The sequence below is a fragment of the Heteronotia binoei genome, chromosome 21 (genome assembly GCF_032191835.1).
Source record: "Heteronotia binoei isolate CCM8104 ecotype False Entrance Well chromosome 21, APGP_CSIRO_Hbin_v1, whole genome shotgun sequence".
In the NCBI taxonomy this organism is placed as follows: Eukaryota; Metazoa; Chordata; class Lepidosauria; order Squamata; family Gekkonidae; genus Heteronotia; species Heteronotia binoei.
This window is the reverse complement of record NC_083243.1, coordinates 87,897,676-87,913,107: the sequence shown is the minus strand read 5'-3', so window position 1 is coordinate 87,913,107 and position 15,432 is coordinate 87,897,676. Positions and strand designations below refer to the sequence as shown.

General features: G+C 45.8%; 1 protein-coding gene across 1 annotated transcript in view; it reads left to right on the top strand.

The window, feature by feature from the left end:
- Positions 1 to 217: 217 nt before the first annotated feature.
- SMOC1 (SPARC related modular calcium binding 1) overlaps positions 218 to 15,432 on the top strand; it is a 256,148-nt gene continuing 240,933 nt past the window's right edge. Inside the window, exon 1 of the mRNA XM_060262366.1 lies at positions 218 to 316. Coding sequence (XP_060118349.1) covers positions 218 to 316 — 99 coding nt within the window. The remainder of the gene's footprint in view (positions 317 to 15,432) is intronic.

Sequence of the window (15,432 nt, the reverse complement as noted above, 5' to 3'; positions counted from 1 at the left end):
GCTTCTGCTCGGCTGGCTCCGCCCCGCCCCGGGGCTTTATAATGGCCCGGGCCGCAGCAGTGAACCTGTTGCCGCGCGAGGGGGCACATCGAGCACGGGCGCTCTGCGGGGAAGCTGCTGCTGGCTCGGACTCGCTCTTTGGATGCCCGCAGGCACCTTCCTTCAGCCCGCGGCGGCGGCGGCGGCGTTGGCCGGTCCTTCTGGTCCCGGAGCGACGATGTCGGCCAGAGCGCGGGGCTCGGCGCCCACCCGCTATTGCTTGGCGCTCCTGGTGCTCCTGGCGCGGGTGCAGAGCCACCGGGCGAGCGGCCCCCGGGTGAGTGCAGCGCGGCTCCAGGGTGGAGTGGAGCCCCCCCCCCCCCCTTCGGCTTTAGAGCCGCGCGGATCTCGCTGTCAAGGCGGGAGGAGGGAAGTCACTCGCGGCCGCCGAGTAGCGGCTCGGAAAGCCCCCCCTGCCCCCCCCCCCGGTCCGGGCTTGGCAGCGCTGCCTGTCTTGGAGGGGCGGCGGCGGCGGCGGGTCTCCTTCGCTTGGCGGCCGGCGGGGAGGGGCTTGGCGTTGGTGGCGAGCGCCTTTCCCCTCGGCCGCGCGGGCCGAAGCCAGAGCCGCCGGGGGCCGGGCTGCTGCCTTGCGCGCTCTCCTTTGGTTCTGGCGCCGCGACGCTGGCCGAGGGGAGCGCCTCGCAGGCTCCTCGTCGTTGGTCAAGACATCGGACGGAATTGCCGGCCGCGGTGTTCGAGCAGACCTTTCGGACTGTCCCTTTTATGTTCCAAATGGGGGGATGCAACGAAACCTCCGTTTTAAAAACCACAAGCATCCTCTCCCATAGCCCGGAGGACTCCACAGAGTTCCCCCGATAAGGGCCGAAAGCTCCGTCAGGGGGAATATGGCCAATTAAGTTGGCATCCTTAAAATACTTTTTCGAACGAGAGACGTTCAAATATGTTACTATATTAACAGCATAGCAGCGGATGCGAAACTTTTCACCTTCAAATTCCGGGAGTGACCCTTCTGAAAGGGGGCGGGTGGGATCTGGGGGAGAAGGACTGGCTGCTGTGTAAATGTGAGTGGAAACTGAGCCCTCTTTCGCCATAACATACATTAAGGCTGGTCAATGCAAGTCATATGTAAATTTGCCGTACCAAATTAGCCTTTTGCAGGTTTGTCTCCACAGCTGGAGATGGACCTGTATCTAAGCCAAACCAGGAAGGACTTCTTCGGCAGTAGTTTTTCTTTTTTCACTAAGAAGAGGGGCTGAATACAAAAGCATCAAAGGTGTTTGGTGGTGGTCCTCATTGGCTAGCTACTTCACAGCCTGTATGATTACAAAATTGATGTCTCAGTTTACTGAATGCTCTGTCTGGAGCATTCATATGTGTCCTGTTCATAAAAGGTATAGCTAGATCCAATGAATGTCATGTCTCCTTAGAAGTCAGGAATTCCATAGGCAGCAGTAGAATGGGGGATTATTTGAGTCCACATAAGGGGTGTCTTTCCCTGAATCTGCTTTGCTTATGCAGAGCAGTTGTTTTCAAGCCATGCTTCTAGGTGGTGATGGCAGTCCACGGACTCTCTATACGTGTTCACATGGGCCCCAGTAGTGTATTTTCCAAGGCTCTAATTAGGAACACTTGCACTGAAAAAGTAGAATGAATTCCGATGCCAGCTCCTATAAAACGCACTAGCTTGTCTATCAAACTAAATCCATGTAGACCATTTTTATATACTTGACTTTATGGGCCTCTCTAATTGCTCCCTGTACTGTATCTTTTTGGGGGGATAAGAACTACTTCAAGAGACCCCCAAGCCCAACAAAATCCAACTGCTGATTTGTTACTGGTTTTGCTGCCCAAATTCACCAAATTTTATTTTGAGCTACTACTCAAAAGTTTCTTTTCCATACAGATTTTCAGTGAATCCCCACTCTTTGTTAGGGAAGATCTATGCCTTTTAAAACTTGAACCTGTTTCCTCTTCAGTGTAAAACTGAGGATTTAATGGATGTTTAACTAATAAATCCCACATCCTCCCCCTTCTCAAGTGATTTGTTTAAAAAGTATGGGTCTTTTATTTTGTGCCTGCTAGTTTGTAAGCCTGTTGAAACTCAAAGGGGGTTATCCTATCTGATGCACTTCCCCTTGATCATTAGGCTCTGCCAATAAAGCTGTCACTAGTAGAAAGATGCTATGCTTTATGCTACTATCTGCATAACAAAACAGTATCTGAATAATTCATAGTGGCTTTAATGGTGGTTAAGCCACATTGCTCATGGGTTTCACTGATTGTGACTAGATCTGTAACGAGAGAACTGAAACACTGAGTTTGCTAAATTATATCCCTTTCAGGAATTGCCTCCACTTCTTAAAGGGGTGGGGAGCATGCAACTGATTTGATCTTCCTGAAACTAGAAAACGCAGAGTAGTGAAAGCTATGCCAGGGAAAGTGGAATTCTCAGAAGCACATCTCTTTCATTTAGCAGAAAAGAAGGATTTTGCCCTTTCTCTGAACCAGACAAACATTATAACCCTTATTTTACTCTTGACTCTTAAACATTGTGACTGAGAAACTGTCCAAAGATAGGGTTGATAGAGAATGGTAGCTGAACCTAGCCTGTTATTCAAATAAGAGGAAGCTCCACCTATAACTATTTATATCTTGCTATGTTTTTTTTAATGCCATTTTGTTCTTCTTTATATGTTCCAAACTTTCAAGACAAAGATTTCCACAGAAGGAGGACCTTGATCATTTCAGGGTTCATTTTTACCCTAGATTGCTTCTATGAGTACTTAGTTAACATGTGTGTTTCAGGTAGCCCTTAGTTAACATATAAGTTTCAGGTAGTCTTCTCAACCATTACTCAGCAAAAAAATGTAGTTGGAAGTTCTGAGTTGGGGCAGCCAGTGTCATAAGAAGCCGGTCCATGTGAGTGTAATGTGTTACTGCATGCCAAATGATGCTGGAAGGAAAAGTATGGTATACAACACACTGTACAGTTTGCATGCCCTTTGAATACTACAATGTATCTTTTTGCATGAAACTTTGTCTTTCCTTGTTAATGACATTAGTCCAGAGCTGAACTTCCTGATCTATTGTCAAATCTATGACTTCCTCTTCTACACTCAAAATAAACTTATAATTTATTGGTAAAAGTTGGGGTAATTCTCTTTTGAACTCACATGAACTTTGATCGTACTTGAGTGAACTCGGCAGTACCCAACCCTTTTTGTACATGTTGATGCCTGCTGTTTTCAAGGAACGTCTGAAGCTCATTTTATCTGAAATCAGCAGAGTCCAGTTTGCAAAAAGACAACTTTCCCACCTTATAACAACACACATTTTTAAAACTCACAGAAAAGCAGTACTTGGTGCTAACTACTACAAAGAAGACAATTGTTTTTATCAACCTGGAATGTGGGCTCCACTAGAAAACAGTCAATGTCTGCTGGTTAATTGGCTGGGGGATAGTGGAACATCTGGGTTTGGTGTCCCCTATCTGTTTGAAAGGTGAACAGTTCTCTGGAAGAAGAAAACAAGCATCCCAGGCTGTGTGTCAGTCAGCAAGACACAATGAAAACATGATGTAATTAATCACACTTGAGTTCAATTAATTCTTCCTCTGGCTTGGCTTACCCACTATATCAGATTGTTCATTTGCATTTTCTTCCATAGTTTCCATCGGGCCATTCCTCTTGTTTGCATTTTCCCACAGTACAGCAAAGGCTTTTAAAGGTAATCTGAGTATAAGATGGAAGTACAAGATAGATCATGGTGGGAGGGACGAGTGTGCTTGGCACAGTATCCATAGAGCTCTTTTGTATGTAGTGTTTATGGTGATAGTGGGCAGGAGAACAGCTTCTTTTCTGTCATGGCCCCACAGCTCTGGAACCAGCTTCCAGAAGAAATGCGGGCCCTGCAGGACTTTGAACAGTTCCGCAGGGCCTGCAAGACCATCCTGTTCCAGATGGCCTTCACCAGCTGAAAGTACTAAACTACCAGTAAACTTGCCAGTGATTGTAGCACAAAGTATTAATGTTTTTAGAATTTAAACGGATTTTAATTAACTGTAATTATTTGTTATTTATTGTAAATTGTATGTATTGAGTTTTTGCTGTTAGCCGCCCTGAGCCGCATTGGTCGGGGAGGGCGGGATACAAATAAAATGTGACTGATTGTGACTGACTTTCCCACTTGGCCCTTCATTGTGTCTGGCAAAATATTGTTGCCATATATTGAAGTCTAATATTGCTAGCAGTATCTTATTAAAAACATGGAAACAGTTCTGGTCATATCGCTAAGGACTGCATAGCTACACTTATTCACTGATATAGGAAATTCATATGTTGAGACAGCTTGCTATTAAAATAATAAAACAAAACCAGTCCAGACAAAGAAAATTGCAAGGTAAAACAGCTGAATCAATATAATAAATAAATTAAACCAGATTCATTTAAAAATGCCAATTACAACAAGCCAAGCCAATTAATGCAGTCCCAGCATAAAAGTACATAAAGCATAATGCACATAAAGTCTAATATATATAAGTTCCTTATAGTGGTGGCCAAATGGAACTCTCCCATTGGCTTACAGGTACATTCCATGCACCTGACAAATAATTGGCCTATCATGCGTCAGTCACACCACCTCTGGGTTCCCATTGGCTGACTCCCCTATCTTACCTCTCTTACCTCAGAGACACATATCTCAGACGCTTCTCTGTGTCCTCTCCATGAACCTGACTCAGAAAGGGCTGCTGCTTTCCTGTGGCCTCACAAAGCATTTTATCAGAGGCCATGGTGGCCACCTCTTTCCTGTCACTCCCTCCCTCTCTCCTCCCCACTGGGGGAACTGCTTGCCATAGGCTGTTGCTAGACAATCAATGTTGCCCTCAGCTGAATATAATGCCATAGAGCCCACCCTCCAAAGCAGTTATTTTCTCCAGGGGGAGAGAGATCTGTTGTCTGGAGTTCAGTTGTGATCCCAGGAGATCTTCAGGTTGGCTAACCCTGACCTGGCAGCACCTTCTGTGTGACTTGCCCCCCTATGACAACCAGTGTGACTTAGTAGTTGTCAACTCCAGGCTGGAAAATCCCTGGAGATTTGAGGGGTGGAGCCTGGAGAGGGTAGGGTTTGAGGAGGGTGGGACCTCAGACAGGTACAATGGCATAGACTCCATTCTCCAAACTAGCCATCTCCTCCTGGGAAGCCATTGCTGTCAATCTCCAGGTGAACCATAAAAAACCATAAAAGAACTAAAAAGAACCCCTTAGTAAAAAGCCTAGGTAAAAATAAATGTTTTTGCCTGGTGCCTAAAACAAAGTAAGGGGACTCAAGGGAAGAACATTCAAAAGGCAAGATGCTACCACCAAAAAACCTTTGCCTCTGGTTGCCTCCTGCCTTATATCTGCAGGCAGGGGCACAGAGAGCCAGGCTTGAGAAGAGGCTCTTACCTGGTGGGCTGGACTTAAGCTTGAAGGGATCTGAAGGACATTCCATCCAGCTGTAACATGGAACCACAGAACTTGCGATGTAGGAAAAATACTTGCCCTTGAGTTGTAGAAGAGGACATGCAGTGCAATTCAGATGCAGCCATGTGCAATATCCATCTGTGCAAATTATCTGTATGTTCCCTACATAAATGCTATAAATTTAGGGGGTTATTTGCTTCATGCCCCACCTTTCTCCCCGATGGGCAGCTGAAACAGGTTATATCATTCTCCTGCCCCTCATCTAGTATCATCATGCCAAATCCCCAATATTTCCGTTTGCTGTGAAGTTTAATGCCACACAAGAGAACAACCCTTTCCCTTCCTGAGTTTGGCGTGGGGGTTTTCAAGTTATGCTCTTACCAGGAAATTAAGAGCATTTGCCTCTGGCAAGAGGATTTGTGGAGGCCTGCCTCCTTCACAGCTGTGTAGCCACAGGAGTACTGTTTATAACTGCAAAGGCTTTGAGTCTCTGTGTCAAGGTGTATGGCTTCTAGATATGCTTAAGCTCTACTATCCTTTATGGGTTTTGTTTGTTTGTTTTAAAACTGGCAGAGTAATCTGATCAACACAACGTTCATGGATGGGAATGTGGTGCCAGGAAAAGGTTTTAGTTTTGTTAGGCACTGGGGAAGTTTCTGGGACAGGCTGGACATGTACAAAAGTGACAGGCTTCACTTCAGCCCAAAGTCAACCAGGCTGCTGATGATTGGTATCAAAAAGGTGTCAGATCAGCTTCTAAATGAATTCTGGAGAGAAAACCAACAGGAGCTGAAGAGCCTCTGGTTTGGAACAAGTCAGTCTAAAGGGAGGATTGTGTAAACACGCAGGGTAATATTGATAGGAGCATAAGAGAACTTGGGAGTGAGGGCATGATGGTGACTAAGAGGCCAAGGGAGGTGAGGGTTACTGGAGATGGAAATGCATTATATGTGTCTATATGCCAATGCTAGAAGTCTCTGAACCAAGATGGGGGAGCTGGAGCTTGATATTTAATGGCAATTTAGTTATAATAGGTATCTCAGAAACATGGTGGAATGGGGGAAATCTATGGGATACACTGTGGGATACAGTCATCCCTGGGTGTAACCTTTATAACAGTGGTCCCCAACTGTTTTGGCCCTGGGACCGGCCCCAAGGCCAGCCTGCTGACCACGGCCCCAGAGCCGGCAGGGTGGGGGCACCTAATTCGGCCTCCCTCTGCAGCATTGCCTCCTGTTTTCTTCCCCCCGTTTCCTCCTTTGCCGCTCCCCGTGCAGCCCTGCTGCCTCCCCCCCCTCGTTTTCACCATTTTAAGGCTGGGGAAGGGGCCGTGAAGTACCACCCAGGCTGACTCCCCCCCATCGATCAGCTGATGGGCAGGAAAACCACCACCACAGCAGCAGCGAGCAATGCTGCCCTTGCCTCCTTCCCTTCCCCGGCCTTAAAATGGTGAAAAGGGGGGGGGAAGAGGAGGTGTCGGGGGGGGGGGGGTGGCGAGGATGTGGGGGGCCCGTGAGATTGTGTGGCCCGTTTCAAACAGGCCTCAGCCCGGTACTGGTCCCCAGCCGAGAGGTTGGGGACCCCTGCTCTATAGGCAGGACAGGAAGCAATGGGTTGTTGGTAATGCTGTGCTGTACATAAAGAGGGCATAGAATCAAATAAGTTAGAAAATGTCAGGGGAATTAACTCCTCAATAGAAGTGATATGGGTGGAAATACTGGACCCCTAGGGGTTACTTAGTACTGGGGGTGGACTATCATCCACCTGATCAAATAATTGAGGCTGATCTTGTGATGGAGAAAAAAATAAATAAGTGACTAAAGCTAATAATATTGTTATACTGGGAGACTTCAACTATCCTCACATTGACTGGATAAAAATGAGCTCAAGTCATGCTGTAGAAATGAGATTCCTAGATATCATAAATGACTGTGCACTGAAATGGTCACAGAGCCAATTAGAAGGGTAGTGATTTTGGCTTGGTTCTGAGTGAGTCTCAAGACTTTATGAGAGATGCAGAGGTTGTTACACCAGTTGGGAACAGTGACCACAATGCTATTAAATTCAGCATTCAGATCAATGGAAAGTAACCTCTAAAGTAAAAAATTATAACATTTTATTTCAAAAGAGGGAAATTTATAAAAATGAAAGGAATAGTAAAAAGGAAGCTGAAGGGGGAACACAAGAAAGGCAAATCCCTAGAGGATGCTTGGAAGCTATTTCAAATCACAAGAATTGAAGCCCAAATTGAATGCAGGTTAGGAAAGGTACTGCCAGCTTAAAATAAGGCCTGTGTGGTTAACAACGCAAGTCAAGGAAGCTATAAAAAAAAGTATGGAGGATTCTTTTAAAAAGTGGAAGGTCTGTCCCAATGAATTGAACAGGAGGGACCACAGACTCTGGCAAAAGAAATATAAATCAATAATTAGGCATGCAAAAAGATATTTTGAGAACTGGGTTGATAAAAGGATCAAGACAAACAGTAAACATTTTTTAAAATATATCCAGAGCAGGAAACCAGCTAGAAAAGCAGTGGGGCCTTTGGATGACAAAGGAATCATGAGATTGCTAAAGGAAGACAGGGAGACAGCAGAGATATTCAATGACTATTGCTTCTCTGTTAATTGTGGAAAGTGTGGAGCACATACCCATGCCACAGCTCCCATTTTCAGGAAGGGAGTCAGAAGAATTGAGCCAATCTGAGGTGACCAAAGATAAATTCTAGACCTGCTAGGGAAATTAACAACCAACACGTCTCACCCTTACTTGGGTAGCCCAGGCAAGCCCAATCTCATCAGACCTTGAAAGGTAAGCAGGCTTGACTGTGGTTAGTACTTGAGTGGGAGCAGGGGTCATTTTGTAGAAAAAGCTTTCCAGGAACTCATTAGCATAACTTATTGCATATGCCAACCCCCCCGACATCACCGGAAGTGTGTCAGAAGGCAATGCCCACTGCTCAGGCTCCACCCCCAAATCTTCCAACTCAGAGCTGGCAATCTGGAGAAAAATTACTTCAAAAGCACAAAGAAAACAGCCAAGATGTTAAATGATTTCAATAACATCAGAGGGCATGCATGGCCTATCAAGTTACTTTTGGGGGGGAAAAGGATGGGGGAAAGATGATAGGGAGAGATAGAGAAAGGAAGGAGAGGTGAGGGGGGTGAGAGAGAGAAAGGAGGGGAGAGAGGCTTCTCAGTCTGCACTCCATGCACAGGAAAATTATCTGGTTGCTAAGTTCTTGAAACCAACCCTTTTCTGGAAAGTTTTTTTTAGTAGTGACTGGGACTTGCCACTTCTTTCTGGCTTACACTATTTTTCTTTCATTTTATTTTGCACTAATTTGATTGGTCCAGTAAAAGGCCTTACATTGATTTTATTTTTTCCTGTAATTTTATTCTTCCAGTAGCAACACTGGGCTATTTTAGGCTGCCTTTTCCTCATACTGATCACCCCAGTGTTTTTTTTTCCTGCTCCTTTGATTGTTTCAGATTTACCATTTCACATTGATTCAACAGCTGTCTTGTAAGCTCTGGGTACCCTATGCTGAAGAGCACTATATGCCCTTCCCATCCTATTTCTTGGAAAAACAGGGCCGCCCACTTCCTCCATAAAGGAGGGGGGGGAAGCCCTCCATCCTCTCTCCTGGGGAACTGAACCTGATCTGTGAGGAAATCTCCAGAAAAGTCCTGGAGACTGCCTTCTAGGGTGCAGGGGAAAGAGACCTATCTCTTGGAGAGAAAGAGCAGCCCACTTCCTCCAAAAAAATGTGTGAGAAGAAAGCCCTAAATCCTCTTCCCTGGAGAACTGACCTGATTTGTGGGGAAATCTCCAGCAAAGATCCAGAGGTTGGCTCCTCTGCTGAGAGAGAGAGGGGTGGGAAAAGAAAATATAGAATCCTCCCCACCCCCTTCAATCGAAGACTTCCATTTACCCAGTAGACCAGGATGGCTGGGCAGGCCTTGCATGGCCAGGGAACTCTCCTGCGCCTCCCCACCTGAAAGGTGAAAGACCTCCAACGGAGATGTCTGCTCGCTTGGCAAGGTGTAGGCTGAAGGCGCCCCTCCCAATGCTGCTTCCACCAATGCCTGTTTGACAGGACAGGTCCCAGCCTTGTCCTGCTGTGGTGGCCCAAGGCACTTGCCTTCAGCAGAGGAGCGCTCCTCCCCTGAGGGCAAGTGCACCCAGCCAAGCCAAGGAAGGCCAGGCCTGCAATGGAGGCCAGAGATCACCCCCGCCATCCTTCCCTCGAGGGCAAGTGCACCCAGCTGAGCAAGGCAAGGAAAGCCAGGCCTGCAATGGAGGCCAGAGATCACCCCACCATCCGCAGCTGCCCCCTTCTAGGGCAAGTGTGCCCAGCCAAGCAGAGCAAGTGAGGCCAAGGGTTGCCTTTTAGTGTGGGCTGAAGACCACCCTTCCCCATACAAAGAAGTCTATTCCTCCCCCCCTTCTCACAATTTACCAAGCAATAGCCAGTCCAGCTGGATCGCCAGATAGGCAGTAACTCTAAGCAAGGCCTCAACCTCTCTCATTGCAGGGCTGAGGGGATGGGGCCAGATTTCCAAATAGCCTATACTGCCTTTGAAGAGCCTATACTGTAGCCTTTGAAGCTCTAGCTGACTGCAAGAGAAGCAGAGCTGGAGCAGAGACAGGCACAGAGAACTTCACCATGTGCTGCTGCCGTATAAGGTAATAAATAAATACTTTGTTTCTTCTCTCCCAAACATGGTTCTTGTGTGTTCCTGCTGGAAATGAGCCCTGGGTGGGAGACTTCCTTGGAATATCCAGTTGAAATACCCACTAACCTTTTGGCGTTCTTTGAGAAAGCGAAGAAGCTTGTAGATATGATGACCCAGTGCACATTATATACCCAGACTTTCAAAAGGCTTTTGACATGGTACCTCACCAAAAATTCCTGAGTAAATTTAGCAGTCAAGGGATAAGAGGACAGGCTCTGTTATGGATTAAAAATGGGTTAAATGACAGGAAACAAAGAGTAGGAATCAATGGACAGTCTTGAAATGGAGGGAAGTAAGTTGTGGGGTCTCACAGGGATTGGTATTAAGGCTGGTACTATTTAATTTATTCATAAATGATCTGGAACTAGGAGTGAGCAGTGTAGTGACCAAGTTTGCAGATGATACGAAATTATTGTGGATGGTGAAAACCAAGGTTGACTGTGAAGAGCTCAAAAAGGGCCTCCACAAACTGGGGCTGCGATCAGACACACTGTTTAACCCATCAATGAAGGGTTAAACAGCGATCAGACACACTGTTTAACCCATCCTGCTTTTGTCCATTCTTATTTGAAACCGAGTCACCCAATCAGCATCCTGACTGTAATCCATCTTGCCGCAAGCCTGTACCATCATTGACTGATCAGATGGCCTGGCCTTTACACATGCACATAACGATGCCACTGATCGGCTCCTCCACGTAGGGATTATTTTCTAGGAGTGTGGATTAAACAATTACTCTCGCAAATATCAACCTAACCCCCCCCCCCCCCCCTAAAAAAAGCATTTGTGGTTGCTTGGAATGCTTCTCTTGTGACACTTAAGGCACCCAAGGGCCCAAGTTGTGATGGCTTGATAATGATGGAGCAATCGGACAGGGAAAACCCATTTGTGGCTCATCATCAAGTGTTTAGGACTGGACTTTACATGCTGCCAAATAAGTCCGGAACTGTGTTGGGGCAGAATGGGTTGCCTGTGACTCACAGACCATTCCCAGCTGTTACAACAAGCATTCATGCATATGTTGGGTATAAATGCACATCTGACCATGGCCTGGGTGAGTGGGCAACAATGTGTTAAATGAAATTCAGTGTTGGTAAGTGTAAGGTGATGCATGTTGGGACAAAAAAAAAAATCCTGACCAAGTATAGGCTAATGAGGTTTGAATTTACTGAGACTGAGAGGGGAAAGATCTTGGGGTCATAGTGGATACCTCAATGAAAGTGTAAACACAATGTGCTACAGTGGTAGAAAAGGGCAAACTATGTTAGGAATTATTAGGAAAGAGACTGGGAATAAAACAACCGATATTATAATGCCCCTGTATAGATATGTGGTGCAGCCTCATTTGAAACACTCTGTACTAGGAATGGGCATGGAATGGGAAAATGGTGGTTTGTGTTGGTTCATGCTTTGTTAGATTGCTCAAATTGGTGGTTCATTTTGTTTCATGACTCATATGGTTGCCCGAACCGGTTCATGGTTTGTGTGATGTAAAACTCACTGGGAGTCTTTAACAGGCTCACTTCTACCTGCCCTCCAAGCTTGGCGAAGATTGGATTTGGAATGTCTGAGTTACAGCCCCCCAATGCAGGTGCTCCCAAGAAAGCTCAGCTTCAGTTCTCACAACAACTGACTCTTCTCTCTTTGTGCTGCAAAGTGAAAACAGTGGGGTCAGGGTGTCTGCTCCCATACAGCAGAATGGGAGTTCCGTGACTGACTCCCAGAGCTGCCAATCAAGCTATGGACAACTGCTATGGCTGCTTCTAGCACTCCCAGAAGTCTACCACCAGCTTTGCCTAGGAATTGAATGAATAAGCGCCAGGCTGTCTGGGAAAATAAACAGCAAAAACGAACCAAATGAACCACCAAGGAAAAAAGCTCCAATTCATGCATGAATCATGGTTTGAAGTTCATTTTGTGCCCTCCCCACTTTGTACAGGCCTGGTCACCATATCTTCAAAAGGACATTGCAGAGCTGGAAAAAGTACAGAAGAGGGAAAGCAAGATGGTTATGGGATTGAAGCACCTTTGCTATTAGGAAAGGCCGAAGAGTCTGAGACTTTTCCATTTAGAAGAGTGACAATTAAGGGGAGGACATAATAGAGGGTTATAAAATTATGCACGGGATGGAGAGAGTTGACAGAGAAATTCACCTTGTGCACAGAGAAATTATGTACTTGGAGCCCCTGGGCTGCTTCCGAGCCACTGTCACCCTAAGGGTCCCTAGCTGGTTCTTTCCTCCAGGCCAGAGGTCTCAGAAATGGGAGGAGGCTGGGTTGTGGCACCCTTTTTGGCTCTCCTACCTGACTAGGCACTTCCAGGTTCCCCACTCTATGTGTGCAGCCTCTTAGTCAGCATCAGCCTCCATTCCTCCCTGACCTCTCTCTTGCAACCACCGTTTATTCTCTTCCCAGTGCTCTCACCCCTTTCTGGTCCCTCCCCTCCCTGGCCCTGCCCTCCTCTTTAAGCTGGGATCCTCAGGTGAGGCTCCTGGCATGTGCCCATGCTCTCTGGGCCCCTGGAGGGTGGGGCATCTTCTAGGCTGCTTTGATTTGGAATATGGCCCTTGGCCACCCCCATGCTGCTCCTCTCTGTTGGGGGTCTGAGCTTCCTTCTCACTTTCCCCAGCTGCCCCTCCACCCCACCACCTTCCTTGTTGGGGTCATTCCTGTGGGTGTCTTTGCTGTTGGGCCCCCACTGCTTTGAGTTTTATTCTGGCAGTGAATGGGCAGGCTTGGGTTCCTCTGGCTCGGAGCCAGTCTCTTGGGCCTGCGAGTAGGTAGGGAGCCCCTCAGCGGGTGTCAGGATGCCCTGCTTCTGGGATGGGGACTGGGTTGACCACTGGTGTGAGACAGGATGCTGGATTAGATGGTCTGATCCAGCAGAGCTCATCTTATGTTCTTATGTTTTCTTCTTGTAGAATATCTGGAGGAATGAGGTTCCATTTCTTGTAGATCCCTCCCACCCCTTTCTTATATCCCAAGACTCATCCAGTGCAACTCTAGTTTCTTAGCCACCTTGGGAGATTGATTTGGCAGATAGATTACAACAAAATAATTTGATTGTTTTGGGTGAGCAGGAACTGGAACCAGTCTCCCTCTCCAAAACAGAGGATCCTTGTTTTTGTTGCTCTGAGCCCTCCAGATAGGTCAGATTAGAAATCAAAATAAACTATGTGGCAGCTAGAACTAGTCCTTTACTTGGAGACTAAGAGAGTAAACTACAGAAAATAAAAAGTAAAATTTTAAATATGAGGTCCTATTAGGGTTGCCATTTATGGTTTGAGAAACTCCTGGAGATTTGAGGGGTGTGGCCTGGGGAGGGACATCAGCAGGGTATAATGCCATAGTGTTCATCCTCCAAAGCAGGCATTTTTTCCAGGGGAACTGATCTCTGTTGTCTGGAGATCAATTGGAATTCTGGGAGATCTCCAGGCATCACTTGGAGGTTGGCAACCCTAGGTGCTGTTCTTTAGCTTGAATTGTCTGGAGATCAATTGGAATTCTGGGAGATCTCCAGGCATCACTTGGAGGTTGGCAACCCCAGGTGCTGTTCTTTAGCTTGTATATTGAGACTTTGTATTTCCTCTGATTAACAAGCAGTTATACTAAGGGGGAAAATCCAGCCTCAGAGGAATGCACAAACATGAAAACAGATATCTCTCTGTCCTAGTATTTTCTTAGAGAAGATCAGGACAGCTTGTATAGATGTCTCCTTATTTTTGTGTTTCAAAAGGTTTGGCTAAAAGAGTGACTGGCTCAAGATCACTCAATGAGCTTTATTGCTGTGCAGGGATTTGAACTTGAGTCCTTGTCCAGTGCTCTAACAACTATATGGGCTTTCTTACTATTCTATGCTAATTACAAAAAGGTCCAACAGCACATATATATATATATATATATATATATATAGGTTGAATAGCAAATCAGCATTAAAAAAAGGTAAAGGTAGTCCCCTGTGCAAGCACCAGTCATTTCCGACTCCGAGGTGACATTGCATCACGTTTTCATGGCAGACTTTTTACAGGGTGGTTTGCCATTGCCTTCTCCAGTCATCTACACTTCCCTCCCCCCCCCCTGCAAGCTGGGTATTCATTTTGCCGACCTCGGAAGGATGGAAGGCTGAGTCAACCTTGAGCCAGCTACTTGAACCCAGCTTCCGTCGGGATCGAACTCAGGTCCTGAGCAGAGTTTAGGACTGCAGAACTTTACCACCTTGTGCCATGGGGCTCTTTTAGCAAATCAGCATACGAGCACACAATACAGTGACATGTTTTAACAGATGCAAACAGAACTGACAAGCTAAGTTCATAAGGTCATTATAGTTTAGATTCAATTCTGGGAGAAAACGGGCAAATAAATGTCTCAGAATGTTAAGAATGATAAAAGAGATTATATGATTATATGACCCTGTTGTCACATCTCCTCTCAAGTGTGGAGGTAACTGATAGCATCTTTTTCTTAGCTGTGATGTTGTCTCCTCTGCCAGACCAGAGGAGTGTATTCCAAAATACCATTCTGATTAATTGCATTACAACTACAATCAGTATTCTGCTATTTCAAATAAGAAATACAATAAAATAAAGAGGATGTATAGCCCTGTTTGGTGGAAATACTGATGTAACTGAATGAATTTAGCATATGTAGTGAGATAAAAAACCAATATCCCTGTTGAGCCCTGGAGAGGTGTTTGTTCTAAATGTTGTAATGATTTGTAATTCAGCAATTTCCATTCTGTTCTTGAAGTTCCTTTGCAGTAAAACAGCTACTCTTACCAATAAAGCTAGCAAGAGGGAAAGTACTATGTGAAGTATAATTATAAGCTAGCAGCAATTTTACGTAACTATTTTTTTTAAAAAAAATCTTGTTCGCCACTAGCCAATGAGAAGCTTGGTATATTTATTAGGCCTAAATCTGAGTCTGGTGAAAGGGCTTACATAATGCAGTGGGGCTTTGTGGAACTGGCATAGGGCTGTTGTAGTGAAGTCTGTTAGGAAACTCATGGCTTCAAAACTGAACACTGTATTTTTGTATCTTATTTGGACACGAAAGCTTGAGCTATGTGCAAACAACTGATAACAAAAGAGAGAGGAACAACAGAGTCCTTGTTTCCCAGTTCTGGAGTTGGAATCTTTTGTTGCTTTATTATTTCCTAACTTCTAACTGTGAGTACATGGATGGGTGTTTCAGAGTTTTAACACCCAAGTTATACAAAATCTCCCAGAATGGGTGGAT